At 35.9% G+C, this 18922-nt stretch overlaps 2 protein-coding genes across 9 annotated transcripts in view; both read right to left on the bottom strand.

The window, feature by feature from the left end:
• Positions 1–1956, bottom strand: part of gpr153 (G protein-coupled receptor 153) — a 108974-nt gene extending 107018 nt beyond the window's left edge. For both annotated transcript variants that reach the window (XM_084389626.1, XM_084389625.1), the window contains exon 1: positions 1556–1956. The gene's annotated coding sequence lies outside the window, so the exon portion shown is untranslated. The remainder of the gene's footprint in view (positions 1–1555) is intronic.
• Positions 1957–10986: 9030 nt separating this feature from the next.
• The window catches only part of acot7 (acyl-CoA thioesterase 7), a 155301-nt gene continuing 147365 nt past the window's right edge, over positions 10987–18922 (bottom strand). For all 7 annotated transcript variants that reach the window (XM_084390349.1, XM_084390348.1, XM_084390347.1 and 4 more), the window contains one exon: positions 10987–11374. In XM_084390349.1, coding sequence (XP_084246475.1) covers positions 11276–11374 — 99 coding nt within the window. In that variant the 3' untranslated portion in view covers positions 10987–11275. The remainder of the gene's footprint in view (positions 11375–18922) is intronic.

The raw sequence follows: 18922 nt of genomic DNA, 5'->3' as shown, positions 1-18922 counted from the left end.
AGTATTGTTCATTCATAGTTCATGTTAACAAAGGTAGTTAACTAATTTTAACTAATGAACCTTATTGTAAAGTGTTACCAAAATAACATACTTTTAAAGAATGAACTGAGTTGAAAAACAGCTTGAGAATAATATCTCACGTAGTATTACATTTTCCTTAGGCATTTAGTGTCGACAACGTTAGTTCACTTGAGAAAAGAACTCTAGAGAGAAGCATTTATGCACTATATATGTGTCACAATTATGTTCTGTCTTGTCTCCACCTGTTCTCGTTAGTCTCTATGGTTCCCAATCAGTTAAGTCTTGTCAGCTGTTCCTTGTTTAGTCTGCTTGTATTTTTATACTCCCTGTTCTGTTCTATCCCTTGTCAGTTATTGTTTGTGAACGTGATGTTTCTGTTATTATCGTCTGAAACTTCCGTCGTAGGTCTGTTTCATCTGCCAAGCTGTAAAAATTGTTCATTATATTTACTTAATTTGTTAGTAATATCTTGATTATTTAATGTATGTTTAAATAAATTAAACATCAAATTTAAACAGATACACATTTGTAAAAAAAAAAAAAAAAAAAAAAGAAGCAAGAAGCAAGAAGCAAAAAATGTGTTTAGTCTACTTCCCCCTGATGTACCGAACCCGTACCGAACCGTGACTTCAATACGAGGTACATACCGAACCGTCATCTTTGTGTACCATTAGGCTACATCCCTAATATATATATATATATATATATATATATATATATATATATATATTAAGTTCAGTAATTTCACTTGAATGACAATGAAAAATAATAGGTCATTTTCATTGCCATTTAAGTGAAATTAGGCTACTGAATTTAAATATGTACGAGCTTGATAAAAATTATCATTCTAGAAGAAAATTTCAGATGGCACTTAGAGGCTTTTGCATCTGAACTCTTCATACATACATTATATATATATATATATATAAAGCACTTTTAATTAGCATTGTGTTTGAAATGTGCAAAAACTCCCCTTGCATAAAGACTGATAGGCAGATGATGGCAAAACGCATCCATTTAGAATAAGCTGATGACAATACGTACAAAAACATACGTTTATAATCTTAATGCCATTTGAGACATCTTAATTGTAAACTGTAAATTGTTACACATAACGTGTTTGTGTTTTTGTACATTGTAGAAGAAATGACAGACTGTCGCCGATCGTTTCAGTGCAAATGAAGCAGATCAATAAACGACATTTGCAGTAATGAATAGTTGACTGCAGTCGTGTAGGTGTTTAGCCTATGATGCTGTCAGTAATGTGGGCGATACTATGTCACATAATGTTGAACTGTGTTAAATCAAGCCACAATATTTTCTCTCTTAAACTCACAGCTGAACCTATCCACTTCCTGTATCGAAAGAACCATTAAATGTTAAACCACGTTAAATGTTGTTGTTAAACCCATCCATTAAAAAAGCCTTGTGCATGTTGTGCAAACATGCTCCGTTCAAATATGTTCAATAATAAAATCACTGACATTTCTACAAGACTGTAGCCTAGTATAACTGGAAAGAAAACGTTACCCACCTTATATCCGTCGATATCTCCAGATTTAAATGTATCGTTGCGTCAGTGTCAACCTTTATTTCCTCAGTTTCGGTGTGCGCTATTTTATTCCATACAAGCGAACATTACGAATGGCACGTCAGAAACGGAAACATTAAGTCTAAATGTGGCGGTAACCGTTGAAGAAACACCACCATTTACACATCCAGAGGTGAACAGAAGATGAATTAATGGAGGAGAGCTATGAAACAACAATGGTTGCCCGTAATCGCGTCGTTGTCATTGAAGTCTTGCTGGAGGAGGATGAATGAGCATCATATGATGGGAGGTTGGTATCAGATCTCTCTCTCTCTCTCTCTCTCTCTCTCTCTCTCTCCTCTCTCTCTCTCTCTCACCAGACGATTTTCACAAATCTGTAGGCTACTTTCAGCGCACAGCGGTTTTCTGATACAGACAACTTTTATTTAAGTTAGGTGAAATATGTTCAGGTCACATTTCATCCCTTTTTATCACATTTTTAGTCGTGAGACATGATGATTTTATTGGCTATATGTTGCCTTTTCTTTATTCTTAGCTATTTTATACGTAAAATAAAATAAATCAAAATAAAATAACATAACATAAATATTTGTTTGTGGAATGGTATTTTTCACTGGCCATTGATTTGTGTGTTTGTGTGATTGGAAAAGGGCTCAATGCCAACAAAATCACAGATGCCAGGGACATAATTGAATGACAACTACTTAGTAAACAAATAAATATACATCAATTTGGGGGGAAATTATTTTATCATGTGAAAAGTATTGTCTGGTACAACTATTAATTATAGCCTACAGTTATAGCTTCATTATGCAAAAATATCTGACACTGCATCCTGGAATCCTGCCACTTACCAGTCACAAAACCAAATAGAGCTGTAAAATAATGAACAATAGTCTAATTCATGTCTCATGTGAGAACAGCGAACAGTGATCATCCTGTTGTTTTTCGAATTTCATTGACATTATCACACCGTTACATAATATGCTTGGGGAAGATTTCCTTCTTCATGATTTGCTTAATGTATGAACCAGACCTTCCCTTGAGGCTACTTTAGCGCCCAGTGATAAAAATAAGTCCAATTCAATGAACCAACCAGGGACAAATAATAAATAAATAATTTATATGCATCATCTCATAATCAACAGAAAGAACATTCATCCATTTTCCAAAATGCTTGAATGGTCGGGGGATATTGGAGCCAGCAGGGAAACACCTTGGACAGATCGCCAGTCCATCACAGTAGTACTAGTCAAAAATACTCCACGTGTCTCTGATGTTTTGAGAAATATCAACAGTCTTTATGGATATGTGAATTTCACTATCACAAAAATAAAAGTGCACCTTGCCTTAAGGTGCTTTATGATTATTTCCATCTGTGGCAATTCCTGTGACATTTCCTGTGACATCACTCTTTCTTTCATCCATCAGATCGCTTTTATTAAGGATTTGATTAAAAAATGGTATGATTCCAACCTATTGTAAATATCTTTAATTATAATTAGGTGATCAGTAAAACTTACCCTTTGTGGTAAGAAAGTTTGCAAAAAACAAGTGAATGATGTCAAAATTTTAATTTGTGAGTGAACGATCCCTTTAAATATTTTTGTACAGCGCTGTGAAAGATACAGTTTTCAAGATTTTTTGTGTTCAATGTTCTACAAATACATACAATTATATTCTTTGTGTTCTTACAACTCCACATCTATCTAAATAATAACAACAATAAAAGCATTGCTGATCAAACATTGTGATTTTGTAGCCTACAGTATATTGGTATGAGGGTTAAGACACATTGTTTTGTCTGACTGTTGACCTATAGGCTACAATGTGAAAGAATGGGATGCTATATGGGATGCTAATGGGAATCAAACATCTCTTGAAGGCTGAATGCACATTCATTACATAATAATGTTCTCCTCCAGTAATCACATGGAAGAAATTATCTTATGAACATATTTTTCTATAAACACACTATGAGCGCTGAGTGCTTGTATATACCAGTGCCAGTCACTACCTGCAACCCTTATGTTTCTGCAGGGAATGTATCAGCAGAAACATCAGCATTATATTGCATAAGCATATACATATGTAATTAATACACATTTACATATATAGCTTTACATTGTATAAAATAGAATTTAGTATTGCTCTATTGGACATTTCAAGGTATTTTTATATGGATACATCCAAGCAGTTTACTTAAAGGGATAGTTCACCAAAAAATGTACATTTTGTCATCATTTACTCACCCTCAAGTGGTTCCAAACCTGTATGGATTTCTTTCTTCTGCTGAACACAACATATATTTTGAAGAATGTTGGTAACCAAACAGTTGATGTAGCCCATTGACTTCCATAGTATTGTTTTCCCCATACTATGGAAGTCAATGGGGTACATCAACTGTTTGGTTACCCATATTTTTCAAAACATCTTGTGTGTTCAGCAGAAGAAAACAACCCATTCAGGTTTGGAACAACTTGAGGGTGAGTACATGATGACAGAATACAATTTTTTGGGTGAACTATCCCTTTAAGTTGTTCGTATTACTATTCTGTTTATGAAGTATATTCCATTAATAAATGAACTAACCTTTTTTTGCCGTTTACTTAAGCTACATTAGACTGACTTCTGTTTGAGCACATTAATATTTTCTACACAGCTAGCCCAGCTGCAAAGCTTTTATATAAATAGGTTGTTTCTTACCACACATGAAATATTCATTTGATTCCAGGGAAATAAAAGGCAGGAGCCTGACATTCCACCGAATGTCAATAATGAGAGAAGCAGAGATATAATGAATAAACAGGAAATTATTACAGTGCCTCCCGTTTTTTTTTTTTTTCCTGCATGGAGTCAGATGACCTGGAAGTAAAATATGACAGCAAACATTCCAGCCTACTCACTCACCCTGGCCTCAGGCACAGCCGCTCCTCTTCTGCTCGGCTTCATGGAGCTCTGGGAATATCTCCAGAACTTCAACATCAGAGCAGACAGCAGTGCTCCTACCTGCTTATCTACGTACCAAGAAATTAAGCTGGATTCCTTGCCCTCACTGATGTTGGCACAGGCCACTAAAATGTTGTCTGTGATCAAAGAGTGTGAAATGTCTTTTTCAAACATCACATTTCATTCATCCTAACCACAGCAATGTGCTAAAGTAGACAAATACACTAGTTAAATTTAAAACACTACATAGCAACACCCTGGCATATTGCTGGAAACATTTGCAATAGAAAGTATCACTCACATTTTGTTCAGAAAATGTAAATGTATTGACTATAGTTAAATACAATCATTTACAGAATAATATGTAATAATGTAATTTTGTGGATTAGAGAGGCTTACATTTGTAACAACAGCAAAACTGCAAACAGAGGGATTATCTAATCAAACAAAAAATTTAATAATATTAAAAATGTATTAAACTATACATGAATAGTAACCCCATGCCATTTTCTTAAAGTAAGACACATGATATAATATCATATTTAGAGCTATTTAATAGGGGTGGCACGGTACATGAAAAAACATCCGAACCGTTCGGTTCGCTTGTCTCGGTTCGGTGCGCGTGTGCGTCGCGCGGTTTGCACGGTTCGACGCATGCGCAATGTAGCCTCGTGCCCGTGCTAATACAATGCTAAATCATAAATCAGACATATGTAGAATTACATTACAATGTCCAGCAATCGATTTATATAGTACACTGAGTTTACCTAGACATTTAATGAGATCTACTCCACTATATGTTGTTTTTTTCATGTGAATAAATAGGCTACATAGATCGACTGTTCCACGTAGCCTAATGGTCCAGTGGCAGAACTTGCCAAGCGTATCAAAGGTTCTGAGTTCTAATCTGCGCTCGTATATATTTTTTTCTTTATCAAAACCGATTATGTTTATCAGCGGTTGTATATCAAGCAGGGACCGATTTGTATGAATTTTGTTTTATTATTTAATCGGAACGAGTAGCCTTGAGTCTCCTCAATGGATTGAAGCGCGCGTCCGAGTGATGAATGTGCGGCCGCTGCGGTGTGTGCGCGAGCCACGAGAACACTGTATCAGCACCACTGATCGCAACTGCAACGAGCACTTTGATCACTTGATTAAAAAAACACATTTCAGCGCTAAATTGCTTCTTATTTAACAAACGAATGAAACAAATACTTTGCTAGTTAACTGGAAATGTTTTATTTATTTGTATTGGTACACCCGTGCTGCAAGATAATATCAACCCTGGCAAAAAATGGTGGGGACATGTCCCGCCTATGATGACGAGACACGAGGATAAATTGACAAATAACGGTCCAACGTAGCTCTACAGATGATGGACCTCCAGGGCCACTGAAAGTTTCCTCAGGGTGACTGCTCACTCATATTACTTCAGAATGGGAAATGAGAAGCTGCGTTTTGCAAACACACCCCATTTATGAAATAAATAAATAAATAATTAGATAATTCAGCTATATATCATATGCTGAAGTAAATTTTTGGAGTGTTAAAGATTAAAAGAAAAAACAACAACATGAACCGTACAGAACCGAAAACCGTGACCCTAAAACCGTGATACGAACCGAACCGTGGGTTTTGTGAACCGTGCCACCCCTACTATTTAATATTACAAACTAAGATAACGCAATTTGTTTTTGCTATAGAACCAACTAAAAGGATATCACTCACTACAATGTCACATGGTGCATTTTCCCAGCTAAAATGAATTCCTTGTTCATCCCTATGTCTTTCCATCTATTCCCATGAGAACAGTTCAACCCAGAATAAATATAGCCACTTTCCCTACTTTGGACTAAATTTGGCATGACTAGAAGAAAGAATTATGATAAGCTTAAATACATTTTTATATGAATATGTCCTAGCTGTTTACTTGGGTTCCTTGGAGAACTATGAAGTATATTCCATTAATGACTGAAGAAACCCCCTCCACATTATGCAAAACAGTAAATCATTAGCTTATGGCAGAATACAGAGGCCATGATAATCAAATGAATCTAGATACACTGTAAAAAAATATGACAACAAGCATAAATTCAGTCCACTCCCATATAAAAAAAGTAATAAATGACATACTGTATATGTGTTACAATCATGCAAACATGATGGAGAGTTAAATATTCAATCTTTAATAGCAAATCCAAAATAACACACAGGAGAATACAGGAACAAGAATGATAAAGCACTAACCAAACATACGTTAACGCAAAACAACTTTTTTTTTTTTTAGCTTTTAGTATGAATATGATAGCCTAAAGGTTATGAATAAACTGGTGTTCCAAAACAATGACAAAATTAGCATTTAGGAGATATAAGCATTCAAAACTTACAGTCTCTCACTTCCGCTAAAATGGATCACAGATTTTTATGACATCACCGCTGACTTTAGCTTCACATCACATCTTCTGTCCAATCAAATGCTTTCTAGAATCTAAAGCGTCCCACCCCTATGCTATAAATACCACCTGGCCAAAGCGACCATTGACACGTCACAGAGCAATATGGGTTGGAGATGTGTGTTCGGTTGCTCAAACCCTCGAGTTTTATTCCGTTTTCCAACTGTACGTTGGTTAAGAATGAAATGACTAGAATTTATTCACACCTCTACTATTGAATCCAACATATCAACAGCGTTCGGATTCGCTTCCATTTAAACAATCAAGTACAACTTGCAGTCTGTGAGGTAAACTAAACACTATTGGCTATTTGAAAAGGGGGAGGAGCCATTCAATATGTCCCGCCTTAGCTTCCTGTTTCAGTGGAAATTACGTCAATGCATCATACAAAGCTGCGCGATCCAAGTCACTTCAGTGGGCCTTTAAATACACAAGGAGAGGAAATGAGGAAACTAAATGAACAACAGGTGAACATATTCAGTAACCAAGGGAACAAACTGGCACACACTAGGAAACTAGTGGTAACTATGCTAATGCATGTTAAGATTATATATGTTAACAATATAATTATGTCTAATTTTATAAGCAAGTTTATTTAAACAACATATATGCAAATATTCGGTATGCTTGGATAGGATTTTATTTTATTTTAGGATTCATTTTGGAAACCATACACCCATAAGGAGCATGGTTTTATACCATGATAGGCCTACTACAGTTAAACTCTGGATTGTACGCAAGAACTATGGAAAATTTCATTAGGGCAATAACAAAGCATAATTTTAGCATAATAAACAGCTATGAATTATGCCATGAATAAAATGTTTTATGAACTTTTTAATAGTTTTAATGGATTTCAATTTAAATAAAATAAATATAATTAGATCTTGATGAAAGATAAATATCAGTGTCTTACATAAATTAGGTGTAAACTCATTACATATGTTATTGTTAAAGGGATAGTTCACCTCAAAATGTCATCATTTACTCACCCTAATGTCATTCCAAACCTATATGACTTTTTTTATGTGGAACATAAAAGAAAATAATTTGAGAATAATTGTCCATGCAATAGAAGTCAAGAGTAACCAAAATGGTTTGGTTATCAACATTCTTCAAAATATCTTCTTTTGTGTTTCACAGAAGAGAGAAAGTCATTCCAGTTTGTAACGACACAAGGTTGAGTAAATGATGACAGAATTTAATAGCAGTAAATTTACTTTACGGCATCTAAAGCTTGGAATCAGTGCTTTACTGTCAAGTGCATTTCTATGTGACAAAAATTAAATATTACGTTTTTAACCTGCATTCACAGTAAATGCAATAACATCTATCATTATTTGTTTCTGTCCTACTTAATTTAATAATTCCAATTTAAGGCCCTAACCCCAGCAAAATATTCATGGTTGAACTCATGGGCCGGGTGGGCTGGATTTGTAGGGCACTACAACACTGTAGGAATACATGTCCATAACTTGTATTAAAAGATATGTAACAGATATATGAAACCATATGTTTAATATATTTGTATAATTTAGCAATTCATATACATAATATAATATATTATGAGACAGACATTATGAACATATGTAATGTATTTTACATATACCCTTGGTTTGGTGACAGAGCTCTGACACTCCTATTGTCTTGTCTTCATGCGAGCATGTGGTTTCGAGTTCGCTTGGGCCATACTCCCTTCTGTCCGTGTTAGTAGCTTAGTACGGAGCCTGGGAAGTCACCTGTAGAAGAAAAAAAAAGAAAAAAAAAAAACCAGCACCGGCAAATCTTTGGCCACAGTTTAGCAATTCGTCCCCTCAGTTTATAAACCGTACTCACAGATTCTTAAACTGTTCCCTCGGTTTAAGAAATCGCGCCCACGGATTTATAAACCGTACCCACGAATTTCCAACCCGCACACTCAGATTTGAAAGCCGTACCTTCGGGTTTTTAACCCGTACCCACAAATTCAATAAGGACATAGTATGTACATGGGGAACAGGACTGTAAAATAAATGGTAGTCCTGTTTCGCATGAACATACTATGTATTTATTGTAGTAATGACACTAACTAGGTACTAACCCAGACCATACCCCTAACATTTTATTTTATAGTGTCCTTGTTACATGTTACATGTAGTTTCTATAGTAATTACTATACATTATGCATTTATAATTATGCAATAACATGCTACCTAATCCTAACCCTATAGTAAGTACATGTAGTTAATTAATATTACTCAGTACTTAAATGTTACACTGTAACAAGGAAACCTTAAAATAAAGTGTGACTCTCAGTACTTTTGTGGGTAAGTACACTGTAAGTACATTGAAAGTGCAAATACTGTAAAATAAAGTGCAACCAAATAAAGTGCTACCGAACTTTGTTTCTAGCCTTTACGGTTCAAAAGTTGTTAGCATAAACGTAAGTGAAACTTTGGACAGTTGGTGGCGCTAGAGGGATTGAGTTAGAGATTTTTACCATACGGTTCTATGGGCTGCCATAGACTAAAAAGAAGAAGAAGAAGAAGAAGAAGACTATCACACCTTTAGTGCTTGGCCCCTAATAATAATAATGATGATGATCATAGGTGCCAAATTATGTTTCTGCCTGTGGGTGCCTATGTTCCATACAATTAATTCTAGGCTACTTGTTTGAGTTAATTTCTCAATGGTACTGTTTTTTTCTCTGTGCGACGGTGTGCTTGATTAATTAATTACACAAAAGTTATTTGTGTCTTGCGAAAGCAAATACATTACCAACCAAAAAAATATTTATATATTTCAGTGTTGTCGCGAGTTGCACTCTCGCCGATATGGTAAATGGACTGCATTTATATAGCGCTTTCAACAGACCCATGGCCTCCAAAGCGCTTTACACATTCACCCATTCATTCACTCATTCATACACTGACGGCGGTGTCAGCCATGCAAGGCGCCATCCAGCTCGTCGGGAGCAGCTGGGGTTAGGTGTCTTGCTCATGGACACCTCGACACTTGGTCAGGTGGAACCGGGGATTGAACCACCAACCTTTCCTGTTTGTAGACAACCTACATGAACCACTGCCGCCCCTCAACCAACCCGCCTGATATACCTGATGATTTTGCAGTTAATTACTTAAAATGCAATTTATTATCGTGCAAAAAAACAGAAAGCACAAGCTTTTGTCTCAGGCTGTTATGTTGCAATGTTAAAGTATTATGACCTGCCGAGACCCGATGTGAGATCCACCAATCAGAGAGGCTCCCGAACCTCAATCGACTTTTTGATTGGTTACAATGGAGAATATCTAATGTTTTTGGCCGAGCACCCTCAGGATAGGTGCTAATGATTATTATTAATAATAAATCCTAAGGTGTTGAAGAATTAATGGAGTCTTATGCTCCTTGGGTGACTGAAGATTGTCATGGCTTGATGTATTTTAAATTGATGTTTGCCAAAAGGCTAGTAAAAAGCACTGGGGTAAAATGCATTTTGTATTGAAAGTCCTCTAATCTGCTCTCTAATCACTCTCGCGTTACTTTAATGTCATACACTGATCTTTCTGTGCAGCGTCGCTTCAAGTTGAACACACCTATGGCTGTGTGTTTGTGGTGAGTATTTAAACTGTCCTCATTTGGCATTGCAATGACAGGTGTGTGTCAATTTAATTTAAGTTCCCATCATTGTGTTCAATTCATTGTTAATTGTGTTCACCTCTTTGATTTTCCAAACCTACAATAAAACTCCCGCTCCTGGGTTCAACTGCATATTTGTGACTGTGTGCTCTTGACATCTGGAGAAATTACCCAACTATACTACCCAAATATAACCCAAAAAATATTTAAGTACCAACTGCTGATTGTAGTCTTTTTAACAAAATGAAAGTCATATGTGTCGTATTAAAGAATAAACAAACAGTTTCTATAATCAGCATTTTACTGATCTATCTGTCTGTCTGTCAAACTTAAAAGCAATTTGATCATACAAATCTGTCAATCCAACATTATGGATAGATATTTCACAGCAAATCAGATGCTGCATTATTAGGCTTTTATTAGTGCATAATACACTTATGCAGATTTCACAAATAACTTGTTACAATAAAACATATTTCAATCCACTTAAGATACATATAGTATACACAAAGTGCTTTGGTAAACGCAGCCAATAATCAATTAAACCTATATTTTTCTTTCTATTAGGTGAACTGCATTTGGAATAAGAGAGGTTCTTGATATATATAGTAAGTTGTACGTTGATGATCTATAATGCCAGAATTTTCTTCTACAACACAATATGGTGTTTGCGTTGTTAAAGTCATTGATGACACTCCTTATCTGCGAGTCTCTTTGCCTTGTTCTGCAGGTAGCGCGCTTTCCCTTCTTCAAACCGCTTCTGCTCCTCTTCACCTTCCAACTGCAAGAAAATAAATGACATATTTTACACCCAGTTGAATACTGTTGGATACTGTGATAAGCTGGAAACGCTTCAATTTTAAAAGGTCATACACATATCATGGAAAACCACTAAAGTGTTGAGAACATTATCAGAATATTTTAACACAAACACACAAAGACACTTCCACATTTTTTGCTTCCCCACTTGAGCATGGAATGTCTGTCAACTGCAGTGAATGTTTGCAGATGTGAGTTATTGTAAAGTACAGAAGTTACTGTACACACAACTACACAATTCATTATTTAAATTAAAGCACAAGAGAACTTTAATGGTGGAAACGTCAAAAGATTGTCTTGGAATGTAGCATTGCCTAATTGTTACTGGGTGTACGGAAACTGTAAAAAGATCAAAATAAAAATCTCATGCTATATCTAGTTAGTCCCCATATCATGATTTTGTTTGAATATCTATCACCACCAAATATCTTGCATAATTGTTCTAAATGTGATGAAAGTGGTTTGAAATGTAATCAGAATTTAACTAACTGTTGAAAAAATGTATATTATGATGGATCAAAATGTCTACTGTACATTAGTTAATATGAACTAGCAATGAGCTAGTATAGAATTTGTTAATCTTATTGTTAATCTCAACATTTACTAATATTTTTTTTTTTATTAAAATTTGTATTAGTTTACAGTGAACTAACATGAACAAGCAATACACAATAGTATTTTTATAAACATTAATAATGCAGAGAAAATATAATGCTTATTTTTGAGTTTATTTTGAGTGCTAGCTACATTTTGAGTGCTAGCTCCATTATTAAATGAGCGAATTCACCAATTTCTTGGAGATCTAAAACGAGACAATGGATGTTTGTTTTTTGGACCACAGCTTCATCATGGACAAACAACAATACTGTGTGAGAGAGCAGGATGTCAGTTGACGTTAGGCTTCAACTTGCAGCTGCACACTACACCATGGCTATTCTTATCATTGGCTATAGGTCACCAGCTAGTCATGCGCGGCAGTGGCAGATGGCGGCCAACCTTAGGGAACAAACTGTGCAATGACTGAAGCAGCCTGGCTGATGAGGGCATGTGCACAAATGAGGATCAGAGATATAGAATGCATATCCACAGCAATGTTATATAAGCACAAGCGAGGCGCATACACTATACTTCACAGGGGTACTGATGTTGAGGCTCAGAAAAGTTCATTTTATGGTGACCCAGTTTAATGGAGACCATGAATTATTGCATTTTTTTTTTTTTAAGTGGCCTGCAGTTGATTGATTAAAGCAGTAAGACACTTGAGGCTGTGCCTTACAGTGATTTTACCATGGCTAAAGGGTGTTATGCAGAACAGAACAGGGTAAAAAAGATTAACTTATTATGATTAATGGCAATTTGAAAAAAGACACCAACATTCAAGGAATAGTTAAATTTCTTAACAATAACTATTGGAATGAACAATTCTTCCACAATGTCATATAGTTAATTAGTGTAAACTGAGGATGTTTTTAGTTGCCAAGCAACGTACATCTCACTGCATTCATACAGAATGTGTCGTCATAGAGGTGTATTTATCACCATTTTACTCAATTTTTAAACATGGCTCATCCAACCAGTGAGAACTATCCTTTTCATAATTCTTCTTTAAATCACTGTAAATTCATCAATGAAGGTGTGAACAACAAAAACATGGAAATTCTGAGAATGGTTAAATGGGTTAATAAATGTGACTACATTAATATAGAATTTTTGTTGCTTTTCAAATTGCTTCTCAACCAATAAGGTTCTCTATTCACAATATGTATATAATGTAGAGTCAGAAGATGCTTATCACAATATAATCCCCAACAGGGTGATCAGGACCCCAATGCAAAGCTACTTAACAAAACAATTTAAGCTTACTTTTACATTATGTAGACAAATGTTATAAAGATTAGATGCCTGGGACACTGGTCAATTTAATGAATTGAAATATACTGTATTTGACTGTTGATTGGCTGACAAAAATGAAATATTTCATAAAGCTGTGTATATTTAATGAAATAGTATAATTCTATAATTAATGAAACTTGCCTCTTGCAACAAAAGAAAAACAAAAAAGCACTCCCTGTTATTTCTGTCTGAAAACAACATCATGTGACCTTGAAGGAAGTCCTGGCTGGGTCAGTGACTGTCCTGTTGCTCAGGGCTTGTGATGAGGCCAAGAAAAGACACGGGGCCATGGCAGCAGTGCTTGTCTTGAACAAATTAAATTAAGCTGGAGGGAAGCTCAGTGCTGCAGTCACAGAGAGAGTGACTGGCAGAAGACCAGAGTGATTGCTTCAGCAGAAACCACTAGAGTGTGAAACATCATACAATTTAGTGTTAAAGAAAAAAACAAACAATTGAAGTTAAATGGAAACTGCAAATGGAAATAGCCCTATATGTGTAAGAGACTGGAATTGTTGTCAAGTATTCACCTTATTCCGCCCCGCCCACTTTTACTTCTGTCCAGTACTTCCGTTGTAAACCAACTTCCGGTTTAGCGGACCCTCATTCAATTTCGAGGAGAACTGCAGAGAAGTCTCACTGATAAAATGTCACATAAGATAAGCTAATTTGTGCCAAATGTGCTATGTACGTGTGTACCAACAGCACAGCAATGCACTGTTTCTCGGGGTAATTTTTAAACGACTTTTAGGTGTTTATATGACCCGTCTGCCTGTCTGATCGCAGCCCGGCCGATGTGTAGTGTTTAGCCTACATTAGCCACAAACATCTAATGTTGTAATGGTCTCACTACAGGACACATACACATGCTATACCTTGTTTGAAAGCTATGGTCCTCTAGAATTCAGTCGCTGGATTTATTTTACAGCCATTACTTGTGTTAGAGATCAAACCATAAGAAATTGCAGCTAGCAGTTAGCTAAGCTAACGTTACCCTCTTGTTCATCTAGTTGAGGCTCTACTTTCTTTCTACACCAGTTCGTGGCTATTTTTTTCTCATCTGTTGGCTATACACTGCAAATGTATCTGGTGATTAAGCAAACAAACTGGTGCAGTAATGTTTCAAACTTTACATGTAGTAGTGTTTGTGCACATCTTCATAACTAAGTAATAGCTATTAGAAAGACACAGCTATTAAATAATTTGATTGTGGCATTGTTTCAAAAGCTTCAAGTGAAATGTACTTTAGTACGTTGCAGCAGTTGTTAATAACCATAGGCCAACGCATTTGGCTATAATATTATAGTCTATCTACTTATATCAAGACAGATAACAGATTGGACCAGGGCAAACAAAGCGCTAAGTAGCTAAACCAGGAAGTGAGATTACGCGGATGGCGCCACCCAGTGCTACTTCCGGAATAAGGTGAATAGGCCTCTACACAAATAGATGAATGCAGATACTTCCATATATTAAAGCTTGAGTTCACATATCACTGCCTTCTATGTGTCAGAGAATATACAGCAACACAGGTAATGTTGTGTAATGTCATGGCGAATTTTATTTTTAACCACTAAGGATGTTAATTAAACTTTTGAAATGATTACAGCTAGCTACCTAACAGAAGGTACCACTATTGACCTCCTTAAGAACTGCCAAAGTATCAGAAAAAAACCCACACGTTATATATGTAAAATGGGACCAGATTTGCAATGGTATTAGCAAGTTAAAATTAGTAATATTCGACTGGTGATGTGATCTCAACATGTCTGCCTCCATGAGGCAAAGGGCTTACTTGCCACTGTCGTCTTTGGATTGCTTATGGTCGCAAGAATTGCCTGACCTTGACTGTTGAAAGTGAAAATGTGCCATTACTATCTGACAGAGTTATTTCTGCCTGGTCTGACCCAAAATATACTTCAGTCGATGCAACTTAATAGCCTTATACAGTCTCTACTGGTAAATTACCGGTAACTGATCATGTGTGGACAGGACCTTTTAAAATATACCTGTCACGTTAACTAAAGAAAACTAAGAGAGGACTCAAGTGCAAAGGAAAATAATATTTATTGGAAAAAGAAACACTTAAACACAAAACAAAACCCACGAGGGGGAAAACATTACTAAATACCAAAACAACAACTTCAAAAGTGAACATACCAAACAGGTCACGGGGAACGGGAGACGTGTACAAGACAACGAACCAGCACAAGACTACAAACACAAGGAGGCTAAATAGGGGAACAAACAAAGGAGGGTAACGAACACAACAGGTGGGACAAATTAACCAATAACTGGATAACAAGATGGGAGGGGCTAAACGGCAGACATGAGCACATGGCTCAAAACAATAAAACACCCATGTGCATGACAAGACAGGACAGGCATGTGACAATACCGGTAAATTGGTTCCGGCAATTTACCAGTAAGGGATGTAAATACCAGTAAATTAACGGTATATGCGCTGGGTGAACGAAGAATGAAGATTACCGGTATTTTGCACGTACAAGGGATTTGGGCCAATCAGAAGCTGTTAAAAGAGTAACAGCTCTGAGCCCTTCATAAAATTATGATGCAGATGACACGTTTATTCAGCTGTTTACAAATGTCTTCAAATTGGAGTGATGCCGAAACTAAAGTGCTTCTCTTCGTCCGGGCGGATGAAGAGATAGTCAACAACTTTAGAGGTTACTTCTGGTTAATGATATCATCACAGAGTTTACCGGTACTTTGGAACTGATGTGTGAATGGTCTGTTACTGGTAAAAAGCCAGAACACTGGTTCCACATTTTTTTATTTACCGGTAAAGTTGTTCTGGCAATTTGGTAATTTACCCGGATTGCTGTGTGAAATGGGCTAATGTAATCATGGTGAACCAGTCATATTAAATAGTATTATGACTTAAATAAAACCAGTTTTAGATATAATCTATATATTACTGTACCACATGAATCGCATGTTTTGTACAGCTCTAAAATGGACAAAAACACCAAGTCTTCCCCACCACTAAACCTTTGACGTCATTATTAGAATTCAGGTTCAAAAACTGTGTTGTATGGAAAAGAGCTCATTTAAGGGATCTTAAAAAAATTCTCCATTTGTGCTTCATGAAAAAATAATAGCTGTATGGGTTTGGAAAGATATGAGGTTAAATTAATAACAGCATTTTTATTTTGGGGTTATATTTGGGGTTGTCTTTTAACAATGTCAACCAAAAATAGCTGTAGAGGACTTAAGCTTAGAAAGGCTGGCTATTAGTTAGGGAAATAAATGTGGTCTGGCACAGGGTCTTTCTTGCAGCAGTCCCTGAGCTCTTTTCACTTCTTAATTACACAAATCTAAAGCATATTGGCTAAAGCATATTCATTTCCTGCTAATGTACCGGCTTTCTATGCAGAAGATATGGTATCATATTTGTGCTATTATCTCAGCAAGCAATTGTGACATTTAAAAGTACATTATTGGCCATCAAGATAAAAGATAAAAAGTGAATAAATGCCTTCATCATGTGTGCTTTTATTAAATTAACAAAAGAATTGAAATTAGATTATGATACAGAATCTTGGGAAATCACAGAATAAAATTAACTTTTTGTGAAGCCCTTGTGAAGCTTTTTGTTTTAGTTTCCCTATAAAAAAATCTTCCTTCCAAAGTTCAAAGTGACCCAATTATGCTATTTTAAAGGTTCCTAATTTTTTTTGGGAGGTCTCCTACAACAGGTTTACATGCATAAAAGGTCAAAAAACACTTTCATATTATCATAATATACATTGCACATCATCACATTTTTTAATGATTCTCAAACAACTCGTCATATTCAATCTCTCTAAATCCATCAATTCCATGCGCCTACTCTGCTCTGATTGGCAAGATGCCCCAGTCTGTTGTGATTGGTCTACCATTTACAGCGCGTCCGAAACAAAATGCTCATTACTCCGGAGGCTTCCTCAGTCCTCAGCGATTGTACACACAATCATCACTGCACTGGCTACTTGTTCAGTATCGTATTGAATTTAAAGTCTTGTTGTTTGTGTATAAAGCATTAAACAATCTTGCCCCTCAATACCTTACTGAGTTGGTTATGGAACACAAACCAGTCAGATTGCTCAGATCACAGACCAATTATCTGTTACGAGTACCCAGATCCAGATTGAAATGCAGGGGTGACAGAGCCTTTGCGATAGCTGGCCCCAGGTTATGGAACAAATTGCCATACATCAAAACAGCATCCACAGTGTCTGAGTTTAGAAGTCTTTTAAAAACCTATTTGTACTCTTGTGCGTTTAATGTCTTGTGAAAGTTGATTTGAATTTTTTAGGATGGATCTAGATATATCTTGTACAGCACTTTGGTCAACCAAGGTTGTTTTAAATGTGCTTTATAAATAAAGTAAACTTGAAACTTGAAAGACAGTAATGATGGCATCAATTTTACCATATCAATCCGAGCGCTAGTCCGTTGATGAAACATTGGAAGAACTATTATAATTACTATTATAATTCATAAAAACACACATTTTACTATCCACCTAATAGCAAATAGATACAAAGATATATGATATAATTGATCACATTTTTTATATTTAAAATGATAATGATAAAATTTCTGTTAACCTAGTGTCAAGAACTTGCTTAATAGGACAATAGTGATATCTAATGGATTGCTCCTTGTGGAGATTGAACCTTTAACCTTTCAGTTTCCAGCCATGTAATGCGCTTATAAACATTATGTTGTCTCCCATATTTAGAAAAAACAACATAAAAAAAACTAAAATAAAAAAAAACTAAGAAGCTGCCATTGGAACAAACAGTATTTCAATTGTATTACGCAATTCATAGTACATACTGTTCCAAAGTCAATTTAAGACTAGGAAGAAAAATAGGAAGGAACAAAAACTCAACTGGAGACATCAGCTGGTCCGTAAATGGTCTGTTGAGGCTTGGGTGAATGCTGTGAGATCTTGTGTGTAGGATTTTTTGCCACAAGCAAGCTACAGCTAGCTTCTTTTCATGAAGAGGATAGTCTTTCTCACAGTGCACTTTTCGCAAAGACAGCAACCTGGGGCTAAGGGCACAACAGAGACAGGTGCTCTCAGTAATTCTTCATTTGACAGGTTGCTGATATCTTGAATTGAACCCGTGACATTTTTAGTGCGTATTTACTGTTGGTCTATTTACATAAGTACTACCCAGGCAGCTCCAATAGACCGGGAGAACACTATCAGTTAGCATTCAACTCAATGGCAGTTACTTGGTTAGCGCCAAGAAGTACGCAACCTGAAGACTGCTGTGTTTGCTTTTTGAGCCAATCAGCCAATAGCTCATAGCTACAAAACATTTTGGAATCACAGGAACATTATATCGTATACTAACCATACTGATGGTTAGTGGGTGAGCTGAGATCTCTATCTCTAAAGAAAAAGGTCATTGGTAAAACATTTACTAATATACAGTATATTGCAATGTAATTGTTGTGATTTACATGTTGTTTGCAAAAAATATATATTTTGCCACAATAAATGGCTTTTGGTCATTAACTGAGAAATATGAACTTATACAATAGTATAGCTACCACTGCCTTAAAGAAGGAGTGCAGTGTAATGTTAAGGCATTAAAATACA

This window comes from Rutilus rutilus, assembly GCF_951802725.1.
Source record: "Rutilus rutilus genome assembly, chromosome: 19".
NCBI lineage: Eukaryota > Metazoa > Chordata > Actinopteri > Cypriniformes > Leuciscidae > Rutilus > Rutilus rutilus.
The sequence above is the reverse complement of the archived record's forward strand: the minus strand, read 5'-3'. Positions and strand labels throughout refer to the sequence as shown.